The 23280-nt window shown below is 40.9% G+C and overlaps 3 protein-coding genes across 5 annotated transcripts; 1 reads left to right on the forward strand and 2 right to left on the reverse strand.

Annotated features, from left to right (window-relative positions):
• Positions 1-1275: 1275 nt before the first annotated feature.
• On the forward strand, positions 1276-12731 carry mybl1 (v-myb avian myeloblastosis viral oncogene homolog-like 1). Of its 3 annotated transcripts, none has more exons than XM_061064425.1 (16): positions 1276-1702; positions 4246-4345; positions 4433-4504; positions 4752-4844; positions 5589-5809; positions 5901-6102; positions 6191-6265; positions 6532-6642; positions 7449-7670; positions 7778-8143; positions 8242-8381; positions 8512-8626; positions 8762-8878; positions 9026-9130; positions 9507-9698; positions 10089-12731. In XM_061064425.1, the coding sequence occupies exons 1-16, from the start codon at positions 1680-1682 to the stop codon at positions 10212-10214; spliced, it is 2280 nt and encodes a 759-aa protein (XP_060920408.1). In that variant the 5' UTR covers positions 1276-1679; the 3' UTR covers positions 10215-12731. The 3 variants fall into 3 exon arrangements, with proteins under 3 accessions (XP_060920408.1, XP_060920407.1, XP_060920409.1); XM_061064424.1 differs by having other exon boundaries at positions 1277-1702; positions 7760-8143; XM_061064426.1 differs by lacking the exon at positions 6532-6642 and having other exon boundaries at positions 1278-1702; positions 7760-8143.
• Positions 12732-14393: 1662 nt separating this feature from the next.
• Positions 14394-18469, reverse strand: LOC132994442 (caskin-2-like). The gene is made up of 3 exons (XM_061064796.1): positions 17878-18469; positions 16949-17034; positions 14394-16241 (listed from the first exon to the last, which is right to left on the reverse strand). The coding sequence occupies exons 1-3, from the start codon at positions 18043-18045 to the stop codon at positions 15998-16000; spliced, it is 498 nt and encodes a 165-aa protein (XP_060920779.1). The 5' UTR covers positions 18046-18469; the 3' UTR covers positions 14394-15997.
• Positions 18470-21562: 3093 nt separating this feature from the next.
• Positions 21563-22849, reverse strand: rrs1 (ribosome biogenesis regulator 1 homolog). Its single transcript, XM_061064540.1, has one exon. It carries the CDS (start codon positions 22828-22830, stop codon positions 21799-21801), a length of 1032 nt encoding a protein of 343 aa, XP_060920523.1. The 5' UTR covers positions 22831-22849; the 3' UTR covers positions 21563-21798.
• Positions 22850-23280: the final 431 nt, after the last annotated feature.

Genomic DNA, 23280 nt, shown 5'->3' on the forward strand with positions numbered 1-23280 from the left:
CAAAACTCATATCTCGATATTGTTTAGCTGAATGGCGATACACGATATATATCGATATGTATTTTATTAACAGTGAAAACACATGAAAAATAAACTACCTGTTTGTGAATTTAAAAAGTAATATTATAAAATAAAAATGTTCCTTAAATACAATAAAAGAGAGAGAGAGGAGGAGCAGGGTTAAGAGACAGTCAGTCATCATCAGTGAGATGAGAAAAAAGTAACCTGGCACCTCGAGAACATTATTTTAATGCAACTTAAACTATATCGATATCAACGATATTGTCTTACCCTATATCTTGTTTGAAAATATATCGATATATCTTAAAAACTTGATATATTTTCCAGCCCTACTAGAAATTGTATAGGCCTATCTGTAGAAATGGTAGACAGACAGTCTTTGTTTAGACTTCACATGCATTTAACCTATACAGAGTACGTTGGCCTATTTATTATTTTAAAGGGGCTATGTTAAACATAATACATATATGTTGCCATTTGATGATTTGCACCAGAGTTAATTTTCATCTGGAGGCACTTGGCAGGTTACAATTACATCAAATAAAAAAGCAGAATGTAAAAGCTTTGTCCACAAGGTGTCAGCAAAGCTCGTTTTAAATTAGCTGCTTCATGTACCTTGCATATAAAGTAACTGCCTGTCAAAGCCAAATTAATATTGTCTTGTGCATTATGCGTTTGAATGTGCATTCACTAAAACTTTGTATGAATCTCTATCTGTATGGTGCTTTAAAATAAATTAAACGTCATATATATTATGTCTAGCTAGACAACAAAATTATGTCAATTATAAGGCATATTGGTATCAGAAAGAAGTAAAAAGGTAGATGTAGAAACCCTCCAATAGGCTCATTTATGTGCACTGCCCGGTTAATTACGCACTTAAATTGCTCTGTAAAATACGAAACAAACTATTACTATTAAAATAAATACGTCTAACATCAAAGAGCAGTGACATAACATTTGTGATTGGCTTAATCGCGCTTGCCTCAAGTAAAATTGTGGCGCTTATATCCCCTCAAGGGCCCCCTGAAAGCCCCCACACCCCCACCTCAATAATGAAAAGAACCATTCTACTGAAAAACGTGACGGAGCAGTGTTTCAACATAGCGCCCACCTCCTTTACATCGTGACCAATCAAACTGAACCACTCCCCATTTCGAGCCAATCACACACGACCTTCTCCTTGTTTTGACCTATCAGTAACCAATCAGAGACGAGGCCGCCTGTGTAGAGGGCTGGGCGCGAGAATCGGCGGGATGGACAAAAATCATAATGCCAAATAGAAGTACAGACAATTAAGAGAGGGACAGCGAGCTATGAAAGTAATGTGCTGTGCTCTTCTACTTTATATCGACTTTTTATATGCGATATTGCATCTTTAGAAGCTAGTGACACATGAGGACATACTGACTATTTTGGTTGAAATGTTATCCGCAGTGAAAAGGTCGTTTACTTTGACACCGTAATGTTATGGACTGTACATTAAGTTAGCTCACTAGCTAGCCGAACAGTGCTAGCTAGATGCTGCCGCGTCTCGGAGGAAACAAGCGACGACTGACAACGAATTCTATGGATACACGTCTATTAATATGGGATTTTAGTAAGCTGCGAAACAGAAGGTTCGTCTTGGAAAAGGTTCAACCATCCTACCAACTGTCATGGACAACGTGAAGCCACACAGGTGGGTACCAGGCAATGATAATACAGTGCTGTTTAATTATTCTGTATGCCGCAGTCACCTGAGCATCAATGCACCTGTAAGTAAGTATTGTTATCCATGTCCTGGCTTTCACACTTCATCATGTTTCATTATTGACAACATTACCACCCTGCACCTGCACCTGCACCACCTTACTGTATAGCAAGGTGAGCTGATGGAGGGGTAATAGTGCTACAATAATAAATGTTATGATGGCTATTAACCTACCTCTACCTGAGAATAAGAATCATCACTTTAAATATGCGAGACGCTTTACTTTGAAAAATAGTTTGTCATTAATGTCTGTTTTTCATAATTGATATTGTTTGTGACATTATGGACTATTTTGCAGTGATGTAGGCAGCATCATTGGAAACAACTGTTTGAAAGTGACATGCCAATCAGATTAGATACACTAAATATAACTTCTACTTCAGTTGTCTGTTTTTTTCTTCTGAAATAGCACATGATAAAATATTTCACAATATAAGACAAAAAGTTGTATCACGTAACCATTCTTAAACACAGTTTCCTCCAAAACACTTAAGGCAATGTGGAAAGGTGCCAAAGAGTCCTCAAGGAAATTGTTTTAATTTAAAAACTTAAGCATAAAACTACTTGAGATAACTGTAGGGTTTGTGTTAAGTTTGATTGTTTTCCTATGCTTCTTCAGTATTAATCAAAAACAGCCAGTTGCACAATAATACGGATATTTGCCATCAAGTGTTATGATTATACGTTTCAAAACACAGCATTAATTCTTAAAAGATAACTAACTTAATTTATTTCTATATCAACTTTAATGGTAGATTTTTTTAAGTGTTCTTGTTTATATCTCTTTTAAAAAATAATTTGGGGGAGGAAACAGTAGACAATACAAGGTAATTGAAGATAATGATAGAGATCTAGGTTAACAGATTGACTGTTAAATAATTGTTTGGTGCAGCTTTTGCAATGCTTCCACTGAAGTCCTATTAACTGTTTATGACTCGTCTGTATTACTTACCTACTCCTTGAGTCACATTCAGAGAGAGATGGATGTTTTTTTTCCTTTGCAAGAACAACGAGTGCTAAGTAAATTGATGTTTATTTGTTATACTTCTACTGAGGTGTTCAGCTGATACAACACGTTTTCCCTTTATACCCTTTGAAGTACATATATTTTATTCTCATGATTACAAACTGAAGAAGTAGGTAAATAATGGGCTAAACCAAATGCGAGGAGGTTATATAACCATGTTTTTGAAACTTTTTGAATAACTGGACCGTTAGTACTTTGCCAGTCCCCTGACCACACCTCAGCCCACCGCCTCCTCCTTCAGGAGACACACACACACACACACACACACACACACACACACACACACACACACACACACACACACACACACACACACACACACACACACACACACACACACACACACACACACACACACACACACACACACACTTCTGGAGGTGAAAGGACCTGTTGATGTAGGATCCCCCCCTCTCCTCCTGCCCACTCACTCACCTTCTTCTTGTACAGCCTCCAGTTCAGACTCACTTTCAGACTTCTTCTTTGCCCCTGATAGGAAATCAAGCTTCACTAGAAGTCAATCGCCATGTTCGAACTGCCACATTTTTAGGAAACTGTTACTGTAATACACTGTCTGATACTTTACCTGAGGAGAGCACTTTTCCCCTTTTGTGTGTATTTGTGTTTCTGATGGCAAAGACCTAACAGCTCTCTGGAACAGCTAACGTAATTTCTCCTCCATTTATTAAACTCCTCTCTTATACCTCAAAGAAAGTGTTGCCCAGCAGCAAGTTTTATGGGAACACAGAAGTACAGTGTAAGCTGCCAACTTCTTGTGTCAGTACAGAGGAATTTTGTGTTCTTAGTATGCAGTCATACAAGTTTCTTTCTCTCTGTTTTTTCCTTTTACTCTGACAAGTTTTATTAAAAGCAGGCCTTCCCTCTAATACCTAGTCCTTTTTATTATTATTTTGTTTCACATTTAGACCCCTGCAATTTTACAATGAATTTGTCAGATTGTTTAATCTACTCCTTTATATTTTGTACATAATCTGTATATCAGTGTATTTTCCTTTATTCTGCCTTGTGGGCTTAAATCTGACTCTAAGTGTGATGTGAGTGCTAACCAGTTTTTCCATTCTTGAATCCTATTTAGACATGTTAATATGACTAAAAGCTTCCATTAATTGACATCTATTTTCTTTTTATTACCTCATCTTGCTCAATATTGTTCCACAACAAGGAGCTCTATTCTTGGTAACTCTCTGTATAACTTGAATTAAAATTGCCAGGTGTCAAGTGAGCTCTGGTGTGCATGCATTACATAGAAGGAACAACCCAACCAAATGTTGACTATATCAAAACAAACTAAGGTTATGGTTCCAATGCCTGTATAAGCAATTTTGCTACAATACGTTATCACGACAATACTCCTGCTTTCTACTTCCTTATACAGAACTCTACTTTGGCCCCACAATAAAATCTGCTCTCTTTTTATTTCTAGCAATGATGAGGATGAAGAGCTGCACTCTACGGATCCAGAGAGTAAAGAAAACAGCAAAGATAAAAAGACCCTGTGCAAAGTGAAGTGGTCCCGGGATGAGGTAAGTTCTGCAGGTTATTTAAGTGAGTTTAATGGAAAATCTTAATGAATTTGAGGGATATTGTTTTCACTCTCCTTTTTTCCTCAGGATGAAAAGCTGAAAAAACTTGTAGAGCAGCACGGAACAGACTCCTGGAAATTAATTGCTAACTTCTTTCCTGTAAGTATTAAATACGCTGTGTCTAAATGATGTGATATGAAAGTAATATGGTACTACATCATGCTGTCTTGGTCAATTTCTTTTCATTTAAATTGTTATGGATCATTTAAACCATTTAGTCATCTGATGATTAACCAGGATGGTAATTGACTGGAGAGGCCTTATTTACAGCTGTCGGGAGTAGGTGTAACATCAAGGTGTTGTTGTGGTGTAATGAGGTGTTGTGCTTTATGTGTGTCTGTCACAGGGGAGGACAGATGGGCAGTGTCAGCACCGCTGGCAGAAGGTGCTCAACCCGGAGCTGGTGAAAGGACCGTGGACAAAAGAGGAGGATCAGAAGGTAAGAGGAGCTGGGAGTTTCCTGTTCTAAATAGAAAAAGGGGTGGCTTAATGGGTAAATGATAGCAGAGACAGAAGGATGCTGCAGGGAGAGTGGAAATCTGCTCAGTATACGTAGAAGAACACAATACAAGCACAAATACCACACAGTATTTTTTACCAGCATGCTATCAGTGGGCAAGCCCACTTCCCGCCCAAACCTTCTTAGCCTGCCTCAGCTTTTTTTATTTTTGTAGTTATTTCTCCACTACGTCATTACTAATAAAACACAGACCCTCCTAGTCACTACATCAGAGTCCAGCCCTTATTTATACTGAGTGTAGCTCTAATATCTTCCCCCGCTCTAAAATGAACAATGCATTCCTTAAATAGATTCCAGAGTGTCAGGAATGGATTCCTCCAACATCATGGCATCCTAACAGATCTATCAATGACAGTGAGGACTGCCAATAATGACATCACTACATTTTTAAGCCCAGACAGAAGAGCCAAACAAGCTCTGCTGCTACAACAGCCAAAGCTTTCCTAACAGCATGGAGAAATGTTATTTCCTTCTTTACTTTAGCTTGAAGTTTAAATTAATCCAATCGGGGCTTTATTCAGTTCTTTCATAAGACAAAAGATGAGGACACAACAAGAATATTTATGTAGTGTATAGAATCATTTTCTTAAACCAAATTAAAAGAATGTTCAGCAACTTTCTCTCTGTAGTTGATGTTTTGTTTTTTTTTTGTTTTTTTTTCAGGTTATAGATCTGGTGCACAAGTATGGTCCTAAACGTTGGTCGGTGATCGCCAAGCACCTCCAGGGCAGAATTGGGAAGCAGTGCCGTGAACGGTGGCACAACCACCTTAACCCAGAGGTGAAGAAGTCTTCATGGACTCAGGAAGAGGACAGAATCATCTATGAAGCCCACAAACGACTGGGAAACCGCTGGGCAGAGATCTCCAAGCTTCTTCCTGGACGGTAGTATGATCTCATGTGTGCATTGCATGAATCTTATTCTCCTTCGAGTCATTCAAATAACTCAAAATGGTCTTGGTCCTTTTTCTAACAGGACGGACAACTCCATCAAGAACCACTGGAACTCCACCATGAGGAGGAAGGTGGAGCATGAGGGGTACCTTCAAGACAGCTGCAAGAGTTTCACTTCTTCTCATGCTGGAGTAAAGAGACGCCACCACAGGCCATGTCCTTCAACTCCAACTGAGCCCCAGCAGTGTGACCGCAGCCCCCTGCCTTTACCCGGACCAAATCAGGTTCACTTACTCTCCAGATCCCATTCTGTGGTCTTTTCTTTAAGTTCTTATCTTTATGTGTATTTGAATATGACTCTTTGTATTTTAGATAGGGGGATATCCTTATGACCCTCACAGTGGGCACTTGATGGACAGTCTTCCTGATAATTCAGGATTCATACAGGTGAGTCTTTCTGCACTTCTTTTGCATGCACGTGTCACATTCCTTATTTTCTGAGCTTCCTATAGTTATCCTTGTGATTGCTAACACTGGACTTCAAATCAAAACCCTTGAATGTCCTGTCATTTTTACTTAACATTTCTGTTAATCTTAAATACTCCTGTATATATTTTCTTGTGTATGTTTATGTTTTTCATCTGTTTTTTTCCTAACTTCCTTCTTTCCTCCTATCCTCTGGACCTCTCCTCCCCGATGTTTGTTTATTTCAGCCATCCTGCCTGGATGATCCTGACAGAGAGCAAAGAATAAAGGAGCTTGAGCTGCTGCTTATGTCAGCAGAGAGCGAAGTCCAACGACAAGCGCAGTGCAGAGGTCCATGTGTAAGAACACACTCCGAATGTGTGTTTGCATACCTAGTCAGCATAGCCTGTGCTGTTTGTAGCACTGTTTGTGTTTGTAGCTTACATACACTGTAAAAAGTTTGACAATGGTCATTTTAAGCCTTAAATCTATTGTTTAATTAAACAATGAGTCTTAAAATCCAATCAAAGAAAGATAAGGAGAGAATTTTCTTGAAACAAGTCTTATTTTCTATGTGTACATTTAACATGTTTATAAAAAATATACAATTCCAATCTCCTCAGTGGACTTCTCTTGTTAATGGAAAAGATTTTTAGACTTAAAATTGAATGACTCGGTGTGCCGGACTTTTTGCAGTGTATATGTATGAAAAATAGAATGGCGCACATGTCTGTGTGTGTGTAGCCTGATTTGCTGTAGTGTTACTATAGTAACCGCCTTCCCATCTTGCAATACTCATACAGACTGGCCTGAAGCTGTGCTTGGTAGCCCCCCCCCCCCCCCCATCACCACTGCTCAGAACATGAACCTGCTGCCTTCCTCATCCCCTCAAGCCCTCAACCCCTGTGCTCACGCTCAGCCAGCAGTTTGAGTTGTGCACTCCCCTCTGACTCTCCTGTTCCTGTTTTGTTCTCCCTTTCATCTTTATCCATTCATGTCATAAGTCATTCAGTGACTTCATATCCAATGATTGAATGGTGAAGATCGGATTGACTTGTATCAGCATCACCAGTGTTTCGCATACTTCACTGTTCATTTTACATCTGGTGCAAACTTCTTGTGGTGTCAGAGATCTAACCCCTGTGGTCTCATCCTGCCTCCTCAGAGCTTGGAGCAGTACTCAGCCTGGTCCGACAGTGTCTCAGACGACACACTGACCACAAGTAGCAGCAGCGTAGAGGAGCAAGCAGAGATAAGGTCCTGGAGGGGCCCTCCACCACAGCTCCCTGTCTCCCCCAGCAAGTTCCTAGCTGTGGAGGCCAACACTGTGCTCTCCACCCTGCAGACCATACCAGAGTTTGCAGAGACCATGGAGCTCATTGACTCAGTGAGTGAAAAGAGCTGGACAAACAACGCATGTATCTATGAATGCATATGTTTCGTAAAAACTCTGAATGTATTAAAAATCTACTGTAGATGTGTTTGGCTCTGCAGGATCCAGTAGCATGGAGCGATGTTGCCGGCTTAGATTTGTCTGAGACTACGACGCCTCCCAGGCACAACCAGGCAGGATACGACACTCTCCTGCAAGAGAGGACGGTTAACAATTCATTGGGCTACTCTGAGACTGCCATCTCTGATCAGGACAAGAATTGTGCTCCGTTCAGTTTGGGCAATGTCCCTGCCCTGACTCCTATCAACTCGTCAAAACCCACCCAAGCATCGGTTGGAAGGAGGAGGAGAAGAGAGAAAGGGGAGCCATCTCCTTTGTGCAACAGAACCTGTTCCCCCTTCTTGGAAAATATCTCAACATCTCCCAAGAAAACTCCCACAAAGTTACTGCCGTTCACCCCATCACGAGTAAATGACATATTTTTAATTAACACATCCTATGTCATAGTATAGACTTACTGAGGGTGCATTGAGGTCATGTCGCTAACATGTCTGTATTTTCCCAGCTCTGCAACATATCAGGGATGGAGCACTTAAATCTGGATAACCCTGCTCTCACCTCAACTCCTGTGTGTGGACAACGTTGTCTCCTAAACACGCCACTCCAGAAGGAAACCACACCCAAGCACCAGAAAGAGAATGATAGGTAAGTAAATATAATAAAGCAGGATACATGCCACTCAAGGTTGCAATGCTTTGAGGACATTTTCCAAAAGAATAACCTTACATTTATCTGATTTATAAAGAAAGATTTTATGTTCTTTATTTACTTTTAGCCCTCGCACCCCCAAATTCCGTAAAACTGTCATGATTCCAACCCCGAGGACTCCGACTCCCTTTAAAAATGCTCTGGCTGCGCAGGAGAAAATGCATGGACCTCTAAAGATGGAGGTAATAGATGTAATGTTATTGTGTTCATTTCACCTGTGTGTTTTTCATTCACTTGATTAACGCACCGATTTCTATCGTTATGCAGTATATGGGTTCATGATCTTGTTTTATTTACATGTGTTTTGGTGTTTTCAGCCACAGCCATTGGCATTTCTTGAAGAAGACATTCGAGAAGTTCTTAAGCAGGAGACTGGAGCGGACATCTTTAACAGAGCAGACGTCCAGCCAGACTTTAGAGCATGGAAACATAATGTATGTGTAGCAGACACTTTCCACCATTAATGAAATATATTATTCCTGCTCTCTATTACACAAAGGAAGCTGCACATTTCTTTAGACAAATGCTTGTTAACCCTCTAAGTGTGTTCTCTATTTTGTATTATGTTACTTTAATTTCAGATTGATGGCCCAGCTAGAAAGGTACGCAAGTCTCTTGTCCTGGACCCATGGGGGAAGGACTGCCTAAACGTCCAACTCTTCCAAGAGCAGCTCAACAAAGCACAAGTAAGTCACCATACTGGTTTTTAATTACAGGTGCAGATCCTGTATTTAGATGAGAAAGCAAACTTATTGACTACCACTGGTGTACACAAGAGTAGGGCGTATAACCACAAACAGGTACTGGGTAACTTATCGTGTTATGGTGTGGTTGTGCTGTGAGCTGTAAGGTTATGAAGTCTTGATATTGATTGCAGACTCAGCTAATGGCTTTATAAACATAATCAATAAACAGCTAAATGTTCAGCCTTTGAAATGGTCATTCAGTTAATCAATCACTCAATTTTTATTTGTAGAGCGTCAATTCATATTATCTACAAAGCAGGACCATTCCTTGTTTAGTTTGCTCTAGTTCCTGTGTTAATTTAATTTTATATTGCAGGAGTCAGATGAAAACCTACTTATGAGCTCCTCACTGATCAGCCTAATTCCTGAACAAGAAGAGTGTAGCCGTTCTTTGAATTCAGGCAGAGAGGAGCCCTCCTTGGTCCCAGTTCATCCTCATCGCTTTACCAGCCCCCGAATGAAGAAGCTTCTCGCCTCCCACAAAGCATCAAAACATGCCAATGTACAGGTACGTAAAGAGTGTTCAGTTTATATTGATGAGCAAAAGAAAACGAGCTGTGTGCTTCCTCAAGGTCTAACATACATGCTGAATGCATTTTCTTTCTTACTGAACATTTGCAACGCTTGAATTCAAAGTATTTCAAAACGTACATTGTTCAGATCTGTGTTTACTAGCTTGTAGTCTTCCTGCTTCTTGCCTTTGCTGGCAAATTTTGTCTGCTGCATGTCTTTGAGGGTTACTGCCAAAAACAGATCAGCAGAATAGTGTGAACCATTAGATCTTGTAAACTCATTGGGAACCTTGGTTTAAATTTGCAACTTTATGAAAAATAAACAGGAAAAATTGTTTGGTAAGCTAATTCCCCAATGAGTGGTTATTGTTGTTTTTCGTTTGCAGGTGAGTGAGTGGGAAGCAGTGGTTTATGGGAAGACAGAAGACCAGCTGATCATGACAGAACAGGCGCGTCAGTACCTGAACCCTTACCAGTCGTCCGGCTCTACCTCAAGGGCCCTTGTGCTTTAAAGCCGTCCCCGCTGCACAGGAAACACTACTACACCCTGTAAGAGACAATCCAGTGAAAACATTATTTTTTAAACTTTTAAAGTAGAAATGCACTGCCAAGGGTGTCCACAAAATGAACGGCTGCTGGTATGTTTCATCACATTTCTAGGTCATTGTCAACATAGTCTTTTCCTTGTAGGTTCAGCTTGTTTTTCCTCTAAAAAAAAAAAAAACACATGTCAACATTTTGTACAGATATGAAAAAGGCTAGATTTGTTTTCTGCACTAGACAGTAATATTGAAACACACGCACATACAGTAGTCTGTAATTATAGTGTTCTGTCTTTTATTATTAATATATTGTTCAAACGACAAGAAAGACATTTTATAATGCGATGCTACTCGTGTATTTCCTTTAGGTTGTTCAGCTAAACTGCCACATAGCTGCATCAGACAACAACATCTACATGCAAAATGATCTGCTTATAATCGACATCCATGTATTTTTTTCACACTATGGGCTTTTAACAAGACACAACATTTAATAACAATAATTGCTTTAAGAATGACAGAAAAAAAGTGGTTACATAGTTTTTATGGCGGCAGGGTTATGTAGCTGAATGCCTATCTGCGATGATGTAAAGTTTCTGATGATGAAGATAAGAAGCTGTCAGTATTGCACTACTGACTTGATTTTGCTGCTGAGACAGGAGCAGTGTTTTTAAGGGCAAACTGGATAGCACTTGTGACGGTATCTTTTCAAACGACACAGCGTTTCCTTTCTAAGGCCATAGTGTCCGTCGAGACATCTGTTGAATGTATTACATTGCAATGTACATGTGCGAGAACCTTAAAAATGGAAGGGTACCTGAATGTTTATTTCTGTTTATTTATTATCTGACAGCTCTAAAGCTTAGATTTTTAATATAAATCGGACACCGTGAGTTTCTAAGAAGTTTAACTTTGCTGACAAAACAGCCTAAAAACCCTCTTTAGCTCTAAAGCAGCTCTCTCTCTGTAATAGAGGATGAATGGTCACCATTGTTTTGGTCAGTTTGTTAATGTGTCGTTAACACTTCCTGACCAGTTTTCATATCATCAGTGTTCTACAAAAACAACATCTGGTCAAGAAGGATTGAGTTTTTATGTGAAGGCTGTAGGTTTTATTTATTTAATGTCTAATAATTTATTTATTTCTAAAACAAAATCATTTAAGAGAAATTATTGAAGAATTTTATTGTTTTTTCTCTTTCAAAATCAGGATCGGGCTACCATTCAGTTCCATTACTCCATGTTAGAAGAACATGCACTGCCAATAATTTAATGTGTTCATTCTTTCTTCTGATCAGACACGATCTCTAATCATTGTGTAGTTGTATCTATCATCTTGTAACATTTAGATAGCCCTTTGTTTTCTTTAATGTGTTCTTTGCCATTAGGTAGCAGGACTCCATCTCCGACCTCTAATCATAGACAAATTGCACTTTTTACTCTTCATATAATTTTAAATATTTGTTCGTTCTGATGATGTAGCTCTCGTCTTTATTTTTGTGCTTTGTTTTTGCGCGTGGGTTTTGTGTTAGATTGTTGTCTCCCCGTTTTTGTAATGAATGCTGACATTGCTGCTCAAATCGATCATGTTCTTTTTCCCTGTTCTGCTGCAGAGATGTGTGCTTTACACTACTTTAAAGCCTTTTCTACACTGATGGCTGTTTTCAAAATCACAGCGAATACAGAAGCTCCTTTTAGAAGACAAATTAGATCCCTGCAGCAGCCAGGGATTCAAAGACTTTATATCCTGCTGAAATGCAAACCCTTACCCCCCTCACCCCCACTCATTATTTGACACTGTATGAGAACAAAGAAACCTGTAAATATGCACACATTTTGGTTTAATTCTGAAATATCAGACTGCATTGTGCTTCCATGTTAACAGGCTGATGTCCTTTTTAACCATCCGGAAACAAAGCATTCCCTAATCTGCTGAAGTAACGTTACAGCTATAAATGGTCTTCTTGGTATTAACGATGGTAGTAGATCCAGCATTAGTTATAATCTGGATTATCTGGCATTAAGCATCAGAGTGAGAATAAGAAGGGAATCTTATCAAGGGGATTACATGGAAAGATCAGAAGTCTACGCAACTCTCAAACGTCCACATGAGGAGTTTGTATTTGAATCTGGAGACTGAGATGTGTTTCACCTGTATATAATTGTGTCATATTGTGTGTTTGTTGGTTTGTGAAGTCCAAGTTATTATTTCTGTGTGTTAACAACATTTGGCCATGTGACGTCATAGGTTTTGAGGGAACTGAGAACATATACAGGATAACAGCAGCTGGTATACACTACTGTAGTTATGCATGAGCAATACATAAGATGCTGGACTCTTATTTAATTGAGGGTGAGATGTAACTCGCTCTGTATTTTGTAGCATTTTCAGAAATCATATCATAACTAAGGTACCCTAGAAATCCTGCCAACTGTCTTTGTAATTTTGTTCTTAATATGAAAAAAATAAACGCATATGCTGCATGACTGCTAGTGCATTCTGTGTCTATACTTTTCATGAAGTGGATTTGTCTCCCTCTGCCAAGCACCCCTGTACAAATTAGTGTAGGTTACAGGGTGTTTCCCCACATAATAAAGATTACTGTTGATCATTTAGTTTTGCTGACATCCTCACAGCAGGCACAGCAACTTGTTGAGCTCTTGCCAAAACAGAATACTTGAAGAAAAAAAAAAATGGTTCTTGGGGAAAATCTTAATCTGCCATCTTCATGTTTGGCTGTTTTCCTCAGGTGCATTTGACAGCCCTGCAGGTCAATTGTTTAATTTAAGGGGTTTAAAAGTGATAGCGAGGTTTAAGATGAAACCCCCTGTCATGTGTGTATGTATATGTTGCGATGCTGTCAACTTGGCCTGGGGTCCAGGGGACACAAGCCCCCTCCATCAGAACAAGAGGCCTCTCCACAGGGTCAGCTGTTGGCCCTAAAGGGGCCCACTCACCCATGACTTAATGCCCCCGGGCTCCATTGTCCTTAGGCCTGTTGGTTTTTACAGACCCATTCACTCAATTGCCCCCAAACGGAGGGAGGCCAAGGACGTGACGACTTGCCTTATGCTGAAGGAGCAGCAGTGAGCACGCATACGAACAATGTGCACGTAAACACGCCGGCGCCGCATGCACGCCATGTCGCCTTAATCAATCTGTCTTCCCTTCGTTCTCGTACAAGAGGGTCTTTTGTTCTAGGGTGACCCGCTCTCAGAGTTGAAAGATGTCAGAAACCTTTTGCCTCTTAATTGGTTATTGGCAGCAGACCCTCGACCTTATGCTTCATGTGTGTGTTTTAGGGAAGCTATTCTTAGATTATAGTGACTTCATGACAAGCAGACACTTCAGCCTTTTGGAGACATCGTTTTAGTCTTTTATTCTGAGATTTATAATATTAGAATTGGGTTTTTTTTCTCTCTCTTTATTATTGATTAATATGTAGATGATTTTCACAATAAATTGGTTACTTGTTTTGACTGTAAAATATCAAAACGTTGGCAAAAATGTCAAAACAAGTTCTTGTGATGTCATCAAATCACATTATTTCTGCATCCAACAGTCCAAAAATCGTAAAACGTGGTATTTACTGTCATAGTAACAAAGAAAGGCAGAATATCTTTACAATTGAGAACCTGGAACCAGAAAATGTTTTGAAAATTTGCTCAAGAAAGTCTGAAAAAAAAATTATTAATCATCGTAATGGTTGCTGATACATTTTCTGCTGATCATGTGATTAATGAATTGTTGCAGCTCTACATTACAGTAAAAATTGATATGGGATAGTGTGCACTACAAAAAAAGTATAGCCCAGCACAGGCACAATGCTCCCCATATTTCTGCTCCTTGGTTTAGCCATAAATGGACTAAGTTTGTTTATTTTTGTGTCTACCTTGTTCACTCAAGACATGAAAACCTGCCCTGCCTTCTTCCCCTAAACATACACCCAAAAGCATAAACACGCACGCACACACACACACACTGTTTGCCTTTGTGTATGCTAGACAGCAGATGGCAGCCTATTATCGGGCTGACAGAGCAGTCATCTGGCATGCACCCTGTCTCCCCCCCCCCCTCCCTCCGCCTCCCCCATCGCTCCCTGAAGACTCCCAGCACAACACAGCACAGCAAGGGTAGGACACTTTTAGGCGGGAGAGTCCACTGCCCTGGGATTCTGTGTGTGTGTGTGTGTGTGTGTGTGTGTGTGTGTGTGTGTGTGTGTTTTAAAATTGGACCCTGGCCTTTCCGCCTTATATAGGTCACAGTTTCCACTCGTGTGTGACAGCCCCCCCCTGTGAGGTAAGTCAGGCTCCCTCTTGACTGTTGATTTGTTAATTTTTGAAGAAAATCATGAAATAGAAGGTGTCCACTGTATGACCTTATCTGAATTTGAATGAATTACCTCGAACAACCCGAGTGACTAATCCAAGTGTATACTTCCAGGTGTAAAAAGAAGCCTGGACCACTCTCTATAATCCCTATTACAGGCACATACTTGGAAATGTAGGCCTAATCAATATCAGTTTGCTCCGAGAACCAGTATCCATGTCTCTCTTTGTTACATTGACACCCTTCCCTGTGCGAGACATGCTGCCCAAACACTGGCCCCAGAGTGACTGCCTCCTACAGTCTTTATTACAAAGGATTATACAACAGTGAATATCAAACAGTGGCCGAGAAGGAGGAGGAGGAGGAGGAGTGTGTTTCCCTCACCGATGTCAAAGCCAAGGTTAGGATTAGGTTTGCTTTTTGTGTCCTCTGCAAGGAGGTAATCTGCAGCCCACCCTATAGAGACCTTGCTACGAGGACATGCTGGGAGGCACCACAGAAGAAGACGACGACGTATATACATGTGACATCTGAGAGCTGCTTTTGCGTTGCCGGAGCAACGGGCAAACCTAACCTTCCCCTTTGCCAAAGCTTTCAGCAGGCCTCCATCACACTTCCTCTCGCTTCAGAGAGTTTTTTTTTCTCCCTGAATCTGAATCTCTGTTAAATAGGAGGGAGGCCCAGTGTGTTGTGAGGAAAATGAAGAGGGGCTAAAGAATGAGGTAACACACTGAAACAAGTGTCCACTGAAATAAATAACAATATTGACTTGTAAGCATTTACTAGATTTATGATCAAAATTTCACATTAAGCAATATATACATATTTACAGTTTTGTGTGAGTAAATAAACTCAAATAATGGGAAAAAAAATGCACACAGTGTTCAAATTACATATCTCTTAGGTAACAGCATCAAAGGGAGTAAGGCTACATTTGGCTCCTATGGTGTCCTATGTTACACAAAAAGGTTGCTTTTGTAATTCAAAATGGCCATGATTAGAATTATACATGTTTCAAGCTAAAGACTGGCATTTCATCATGTCATCAAGTTATGCTAAATAGGGCAGAAAACTGCAGCATCTAATCTCTATGCATTCAATCTAGCAGGTATGTTGCATTCATGGATCCGCCCCCAATCAGTGATGTCACACCAGGCAGATTCCCTCAATTGTAAGGGGCTAAATACATTCTGTGACATCACTGTTAAAGGTTTGCACACTCACTATTCAATCTCTTCAATCTATAAAAGCAGCAAAGTCCAGAACACCTGACACACACACACACACACACACACACACAGGGATATTCAGGACTTGTTTTTTTTCCTATTTCAGAAGTTTATCCACTCATCCACATTCTCCCCTAAAGCAGAAACACCAAAGTGAACTCCACTAAGCCACCCAGGACAAAGATAAGGTCTTCTTAGTCGCCCTCGAAGGCCCCATTGGTGGCTCCCTGGCATTCACTCTTTTTCCGGCACTTTGACAGGATCCTGTGGAGCAAGCCTGGGGATCTGTGTGTCTGAGGTTGGGAGGCCACCTCGGGCTGAGGCAGAGGGATCTGGGGCCTCCGCACCAGGAAGGGGCCCTCGCTCTGGCCCCCATCCATCCCCACTCCTCCTCCAACTCCTCTGCTCCCCCTCTTGTGTGCCTGCAGAATGTGTCCGCTGGGGGACAAAGAGGAAATAACAAACACAAAGGCCCTGTTTATTCCTCATGACCCAAATTCCAGCGCGAGCAGACAAGACAGGCACCGAGCTGTACAGAGGGCTCTGTGTGTGTCGTGTGTGTGTGTGTGTGTGTGTGTGTGTGTTTGTGTGTGTGTGTGTGTGGGCAACTTCAAGAGGCAGGCTGTCATGAAAAAAATGCCCCTACTGTCAAATAAACATCAAGAAAAAACACTAACACAACATTTGCTGGAACACTTAATCTATTGCTTACATAAAAGTAATTCACATTCTGCAATCTGCCAAAAAAAAACATTTTTAGATTGCAAACTACAAGTATTCCCTTTTCCGTAATGCTCATCCTTTGACGCAATTAGATGCAGAGAGAACATGCATGTGTGCATTTGTGCATTTGTGTGTGGGTGTGTGCACTCCTGCATGTATATGTATTGAGGGGGGTTAGTAATCAGTGTGCTTTGTCAACTAATGAGGGATGAGAGGGGCCACCTGTTCAGGGGTGCTGGGTGGAGAGTAGAGATGGGATTTGGAGTTGGGGGATGTGTGGAGGTTCAGTGTTGGAACAGCTGCTGGGTGTTGTGTGTGCGTGTGTGTGCGTGTGTGTGTGTGCGTGTGTGTGTGTGTGTGTGTGTGTTTACATGATATGTACACATGCACTTGTTGGACTTCTCGAGGAGCTCTATACTTACTTTCCTTGTCTGCTGCGTGAATCATCGCTGAAGGATGAGCTTCTCAGGGAGATACTGCGTCGTAGGGCTTTAGGAGGAAGACTAATCTGAAAACAAAAGTGTGTCTGAGTTAAAAAGATTCCACAGATGTCCTGAAATAAACCTGCACACTTTCTCCTGCACAGTCTTCTCTCATAAGTGCACTTCCTTTAATTCTCACAGTAGAACTAACATTCATTCTGTTTGTGTGTAGAACTGAACCATTCTCTCTTGCTGTAATAAAAATGACAAATTAAGATTTTTTTTATTTTCAAAAATGAATTCAATATTCTCCCAAATCCATCAATGTAACAAAACACACATAGAGGGCTGAACTGGACCGACCTTTGTTTGACAGATGTTGTGAAACTGAAAAAAAACAAAACCTTAATACTACAATTCCCATAATACATTACAAAAATACCTTTTACTTAATGATCTATTCCTCCTTGAAAAGACTCGAATGTTTATGATGCTGAATGTTAATTAGACATTTTCTATTTCTAGCCAAAAAGTGGGACAACCGTGATGACGTCACTGTGACATCATCATGGTTATTTTTGTTTAATTGGAGCAACAGATTAGATTATAAAGCAGGTTTTAAAAGCTGATTGGTACTCCTAGAGATGAGTTAGCTGCATGTTATGTGCCAAGTGGAAGTATTTATGAGGAATTATAAAACAAGAAACAATTTGAATTATATTTTGGAGGACAAAATCATTCTTAGATATTTTTTTAAAATTTAGATGTCATTGCTTTTGCTAAGGAGTTGGTTGAGAGATTAGGTGTACATGGATCTTTAAGCAGCATAAAGAAAGAATTGAGTACAATCTGTCCTCTGACATTTAGCAGCAGAGACTACACAGTCCAGTAATGCTGCATTGCTGAGCTCATTCAGGCAGCCAACCAACCTGGCTCAGCTCCATCACACAGGAGGCGGGGAAGTAGCCCCGCTGGCCGTCCTGCAGCCGCCCAAACCACCTCTCTTCCTCATGTTTGGACTGAACCAGGATGACATCACCAGGAGTCAGCTCCAGCTCGTCAGGCCAGTGGGGCCTGTATCTGTGCACCACTACCATCTAGAGGACAGAGTGAGGATTACACTCAAACATGAGCTCTAGTTCTGCATTTCAGATTAAATAGAAATAATGTGAAGACTGCTGCGTTTCTTGTTGTGCATGTAAAAGGTACAGTTCCTATCTGTGTTCCCTGCACACTACACGTCAGACTCAGTGAATGAAGAGGATTACGGTTCAAGACCCAGAGATTAACTGCTGGGTAGTGAAATAGAAACCTTAAATCTGTGTGTACTCTTCATTATCTGTTCCTCCTAAATATGGTGCATGTTTGTCAGAGGAATTAGGCAAATTAAACTCACAATGGAGCCACAGAAAATAGATTTTACATAACGTCAAGGTCACATCAATTATTCTCAAGTACATCAGTATTTACTTTAAACGTCCGGTGTATGTGATGTTAAATAAGCAACCTACTCACAGAGATAAATGTTTCTTCATGCACATTAGATCAGTAAATAAATGAAAGAGAATGTTTGACTTGCCTTTTCAGCGTCTGCTCTGTATCGATACCTCGCTGCTTTCCATTAAGAGTGGAAAAAGCATCAGCAAAAGTGATTAGTTTTACCATTTGTATAGCTGCAAGTGTGCTTCTAGATCTCATAGAAATAAATGCATGCATACGTGAACAGTAGGGAGAGGCAACAAAGATCTATTGAATCATTTATTAATCATCTGTCACTGATATGACATCTTTCTCTTCATAACAGCATGTAATGCCATGCTACGCTGCACCTCACTGCATTGCACGATTCCACTCACCTTGTGGAGCGAGGACAGTGGTGAAGACTTCAAAGTGTTCATTGCTGTGCATGTAGATGCGCTGCATCTTCAAGATCTGACACTCGCACACTGACCGCTGCTCCTGCACTCCCTCTGCACTACCTTTAAATAAATGCAGCTGACTAATCCACTGCAGCAAAGACTGGAGCAGGACACAAGGAATAACGTGTCCTCTGAGGACAAGGCACACACACACACACACACACACACACACACACACACACACACACACACAAGCATGCGCAGCACAAGAGAGGACAAATCAAATCTGAGTTTGTGGCAGAAAATGTTTAGATTTTATGACTAATAATTTGGTTTTCTTGATTTTCAGGCTTTAATTTGAACTAGACAGCATTTTTAAGCCCAGCAGTCTGCAGGCCAAAAATCATGCTTGGCACCTCATCATCATCATGCCAGTGACTATTGATCTATGTCCATCTGGTCACATGGGAGAGAAGTTTTGGGGGCTACTGCCACTGCTCGCCTGACATGGGTGGGAATTCAAAATTTTACCACATCAACAGGAGCTTGATTGATTTCATGTTATTGACTGTGTCCCATTTTCCAGTGGCCTGGGTGAGCAGGGACAAAGATAAATGGGCTTGGGTCGGAGTTGGCGGACTGCTCAACAGATGGTGATTTAAATAACCCCCCCCAGATCACACATACACACACACACACACACACACCCTCACACGCTCTGGTGTGATGGAGCTTGGCTATAAGCTTGTGTCAGCGATTAAAGAGCATCCATCAATAACATGACCGATCACTCTGGCAGACAGTCACATCTGAGCGATGGATGTTTGCTGCAAAGCTACAGATGTTGTAAAAAAAAAAAAAAAGGTTTGTTATAAACTTTTGACTGCTTAGGATAAGGATGCGTTTTATTAATGGCAAAATCAACGTGAGCAGGAGATAAGGTTGGAAATCCTGTAAAGAGGACGATGGATTAGCTGAGTGAACTGAGCAAGGAGAAGTGTGTTTGTTCTGAAAGAGATAAGACCTGTTAAAGGATGAGGCAGATAATTAACCTCATTATCTAGTCCTGAAAAACATTTCAATGAGTAGCAGCCTTTCTGGCTCTCCTTCAAAACAGGTCATTTCAAACCGGTAAAGGCCAAAAAGCATCATTTGGAGTTCTGATAACAAATAGAAGTCTTTTATAAAGTACTTTAATCAGATTTGTATGCACAGAAATGTTGTCAAAAATGGATCAACGATGCGGATTGTGGCCGTCAGTAACTCTTTTCACTGCTCCTTATTCAGTGTGATGCCTCCCGTCTAGACGCCATGGCCGGAGCAAAGCCTTTACATAACCAAAAAGCTAAGCAGCTTAGAGGAAGAAGAAAATACACAAGTGCTGTCCACCTTTATGTTCAGGCATGTTCCAGAGCAGCTAATAAAAGGCACATAACATTAAGCTATACGGTTGTATTTTTTTTTTGTTGTTGTAATGAAATCACTCTCGTTACATCATTCTTAATCGCTCCGTCTATAATCTTTAATCTGTTGATGAGAAGCTTTCACTGACCTCAGCTTGGGTGAACTGTTTGCTGCTGCAGTAACATTTAGGGGAAATATCCATCACAACTGTTAATAGGAGATATGTGATCAATTCACAGATTTCATCATAATATTTGTAAGCACAACAACACAAGATTTTGATGCAATTTTTGCATCGACATGATTAGGTAACTTGATTTGATCTCACCTGGGGTTTACTTTTGGAGTGGCCCAAAAAACTCTGCAACCATCTGTGAACATTGTCTCAACTGAACAATAATAAAATAAAAAAATGATGTTGACATTTCACCATGAAATAGCAAAAAACTAAAATGATGTTGTCTTTAGATATCACTCAAGCCTGCAGACAAGTACTGCCATCAGATGTAAGTCTTTAACAGGTCAGAATTTATTATGAACAATTCATTTAGGTATTCATATTTACAGATACACACGAGTGCATGCTGAAGTTAGCTGAGGGAGACTTTTATAGTGACGTACCTCTGGGAATATCTTTCTAACAGTTCCAATTAGCTGATTTCTTATCTTAAAAACCCAGCAGAACTGATTACAGATTCTGATTCAATTATCTCTAAGCATTTATGTTTTGTAAAAAGGAGCCTACAGAATAAAGCATCTCTTCCTCTAATCATGTGACAAAGAAAACCGCTTTATAAAACATATTTTGAGATAACAGTCAGACAAGCAGCTGTTTGTTTTTGCTTTCAATAAAACCTGTATTTGACAATTTGAAGACTTGTAGTTCTCGTGTAAATTGTGGTATATTATTTCACACTCTGCAGCATGTGCTTTATATAGTTGACTATACAACCTGAAACAATCTAACTGGACCAGAGATTCCATTAGTGCTGACATAGAGTACAAAGAAGTTCTCCTAACACTTTGTTTTGTGAGGTGCGTCTCACTGACCCGGGCATCTTTTTTTTATATTTCCAACTTTAGTGACTGAAGTGACTCCTCCCATGTGATGTGCTCATCCTTCATTTCAGCATTACCTGAATCACCAGCTGAAAGTGGAGCCCTCTCACCTTGCTTTCCTTTAAGTTGAGCTACTCATATCTTTTCACTTATTTTACAACAGTCTCTGAGGTAATTATGTCAGGTGTTGTTTTAACAGTCTTTTGAGGATCCCAAATGTTTGACATTCTGAGGTACAGTCTGATCAGTGTCTTAATAATAAAGTCTGAATCAAATAGAAACATGAACGGAACAACATACATGTTTGTTTTTATTGATTTTTTTTTTGGTATTTTCCATTAATATTAAAAATATCAATCAGTCTGTTTCCAAGAAGACTGGAAAAAGGTGTCTTACAGGTTTGTTGATTATTTATAAACACACTGAAAAAAAAAAAACTGACAGAAATCCTGCAGTGTGTCCCACATGACACCCCGCAGTCACATCTTTTGAGTCCAGTCCAAACACATCCTGCACATTCACAGTCTCTCAGCGCTTCCCGGGTTTCCCTCTCTTCATCCCTCCGGGTTTACCTCCTTTGCCTTTTCCACCCTTTCCTTTGCCTTTGCCTGCCATGTTTCCTTTGCGTCCTTTCTTCCCTGCTCCCTTCTTGTACTTCGCCGCGGCCTCCTCTCTGTCCTCCTCTCTCATCTGCTTATTCACAGCCTTGGTGATGTCCAGCTTCGGCTTCTTGCTGCCCATTAGTTTCAGGAGCTCCAGCTGCTTGTTCTTCTCGTTTGAAAAATCCCCAATGAGGGGGTCGAACTTCCTCTTCTTGCCTTGGTTTTTCGGCGCTTTCTCTTTGGGCAGGCGGTCCTGAAACCTCCCCGCGGACGCCGTGGAGGTCTTGGCCACGCTCACGGCCCGCGCCAGGTCGTCTTTGGACTGCTGGGCAACGGGGGTCAGACCCACACCTGGGAGTTTGATCTTCTGAGCTCTGGCGATGTTTTTCAGCCGGTTGAATTCGTTCTTCGCCACCCTCTCCTTCTTCGCCGTGGCACGTTTCGCAAACTGGTCCTCATTGGGATCCGCGGTTTCAGGTACCTCAATCAGCCAGTCCTTGGTGTCGTCTTTGGCCCTCTTGTAGCCCCAGCGCCTCCTCCACTCCTTCGCGGTTTCGTCCCACACCAGGTTGGTCTTCTTCTTCTTCTGTATGCCCTTCAGTTTGGCGAACTCTTCCCATTTCGTGGGAGGTTTGGGCTTCGGAGGGCGTTTTTCTCTGGGCAAAGGGGTCACAGTGTCCGGTAGTTTGACCACTATCGCCTCCTGGACTCTCTCCGTGGGCTGTTTCCACACTTCGTTGACGAGCAGCTGCGTGTTGTCACGAGCCAACGCCAGCAGGAAATCGTCTTTCTTCTGCTCTCTGAAATCACGAGACTCGATGCGGTTCTTGTCGCACGCCAGCAGGTTTCCGATGTCAAACTCCAGGTCCAGCTCCTTGTGGACGGATATACTTTTGAGTTTCTCGGCCTCTTCTTGCGCAGCTTTGGCTAGCAGCGCTTCCACACTGCACGCAGCCATGTTGAATAAGTGCTGTTTAAAAAAAAAAGTTCACTCGCTTCTACACGTGCAAAAGAAAACACATGGAATGACTTCCGGGTCACAGTTGACGCGTTGAAGTTCCACCTGTCGCCACAAGGAGGCGACATTGTACCATCTATTTGATCTGTTTCTGTGTTTTTGGATTTTATATAGTCTCTTAACATAAAACCACGACAAAGACATTACACACACACACACACACACATAAATATATATACTGTATTTATATATCCCCCCCCCCAAGAAAATTTAAATATAAAACAATAAAAAAAGTAACATAATAATAATAAAAAAAACTGGCCTTTATATCGTCAAGTTAAATTTAGGGTCAGTGCATACATACATTGACCCTGACCATGGACTAATGGGGCTATGTGTAAACCAAAATGTTATGTAGGCACATAAAACCTTAACCGTAATGATGGAATC

This window comes from Labrus mixtus, chromosome 19, assembly GCF_963584025.1.
Source record: "Labrus mixtus chromosome 19, fLabMix1.1, whole genome shotgun sequence".
Classification (NCBI taxonomy): Eukaryota; Metazoa; Chordata; class Actinopteri; order Labriformes; family Labridae; genus Labrus; species Labrus mixtus.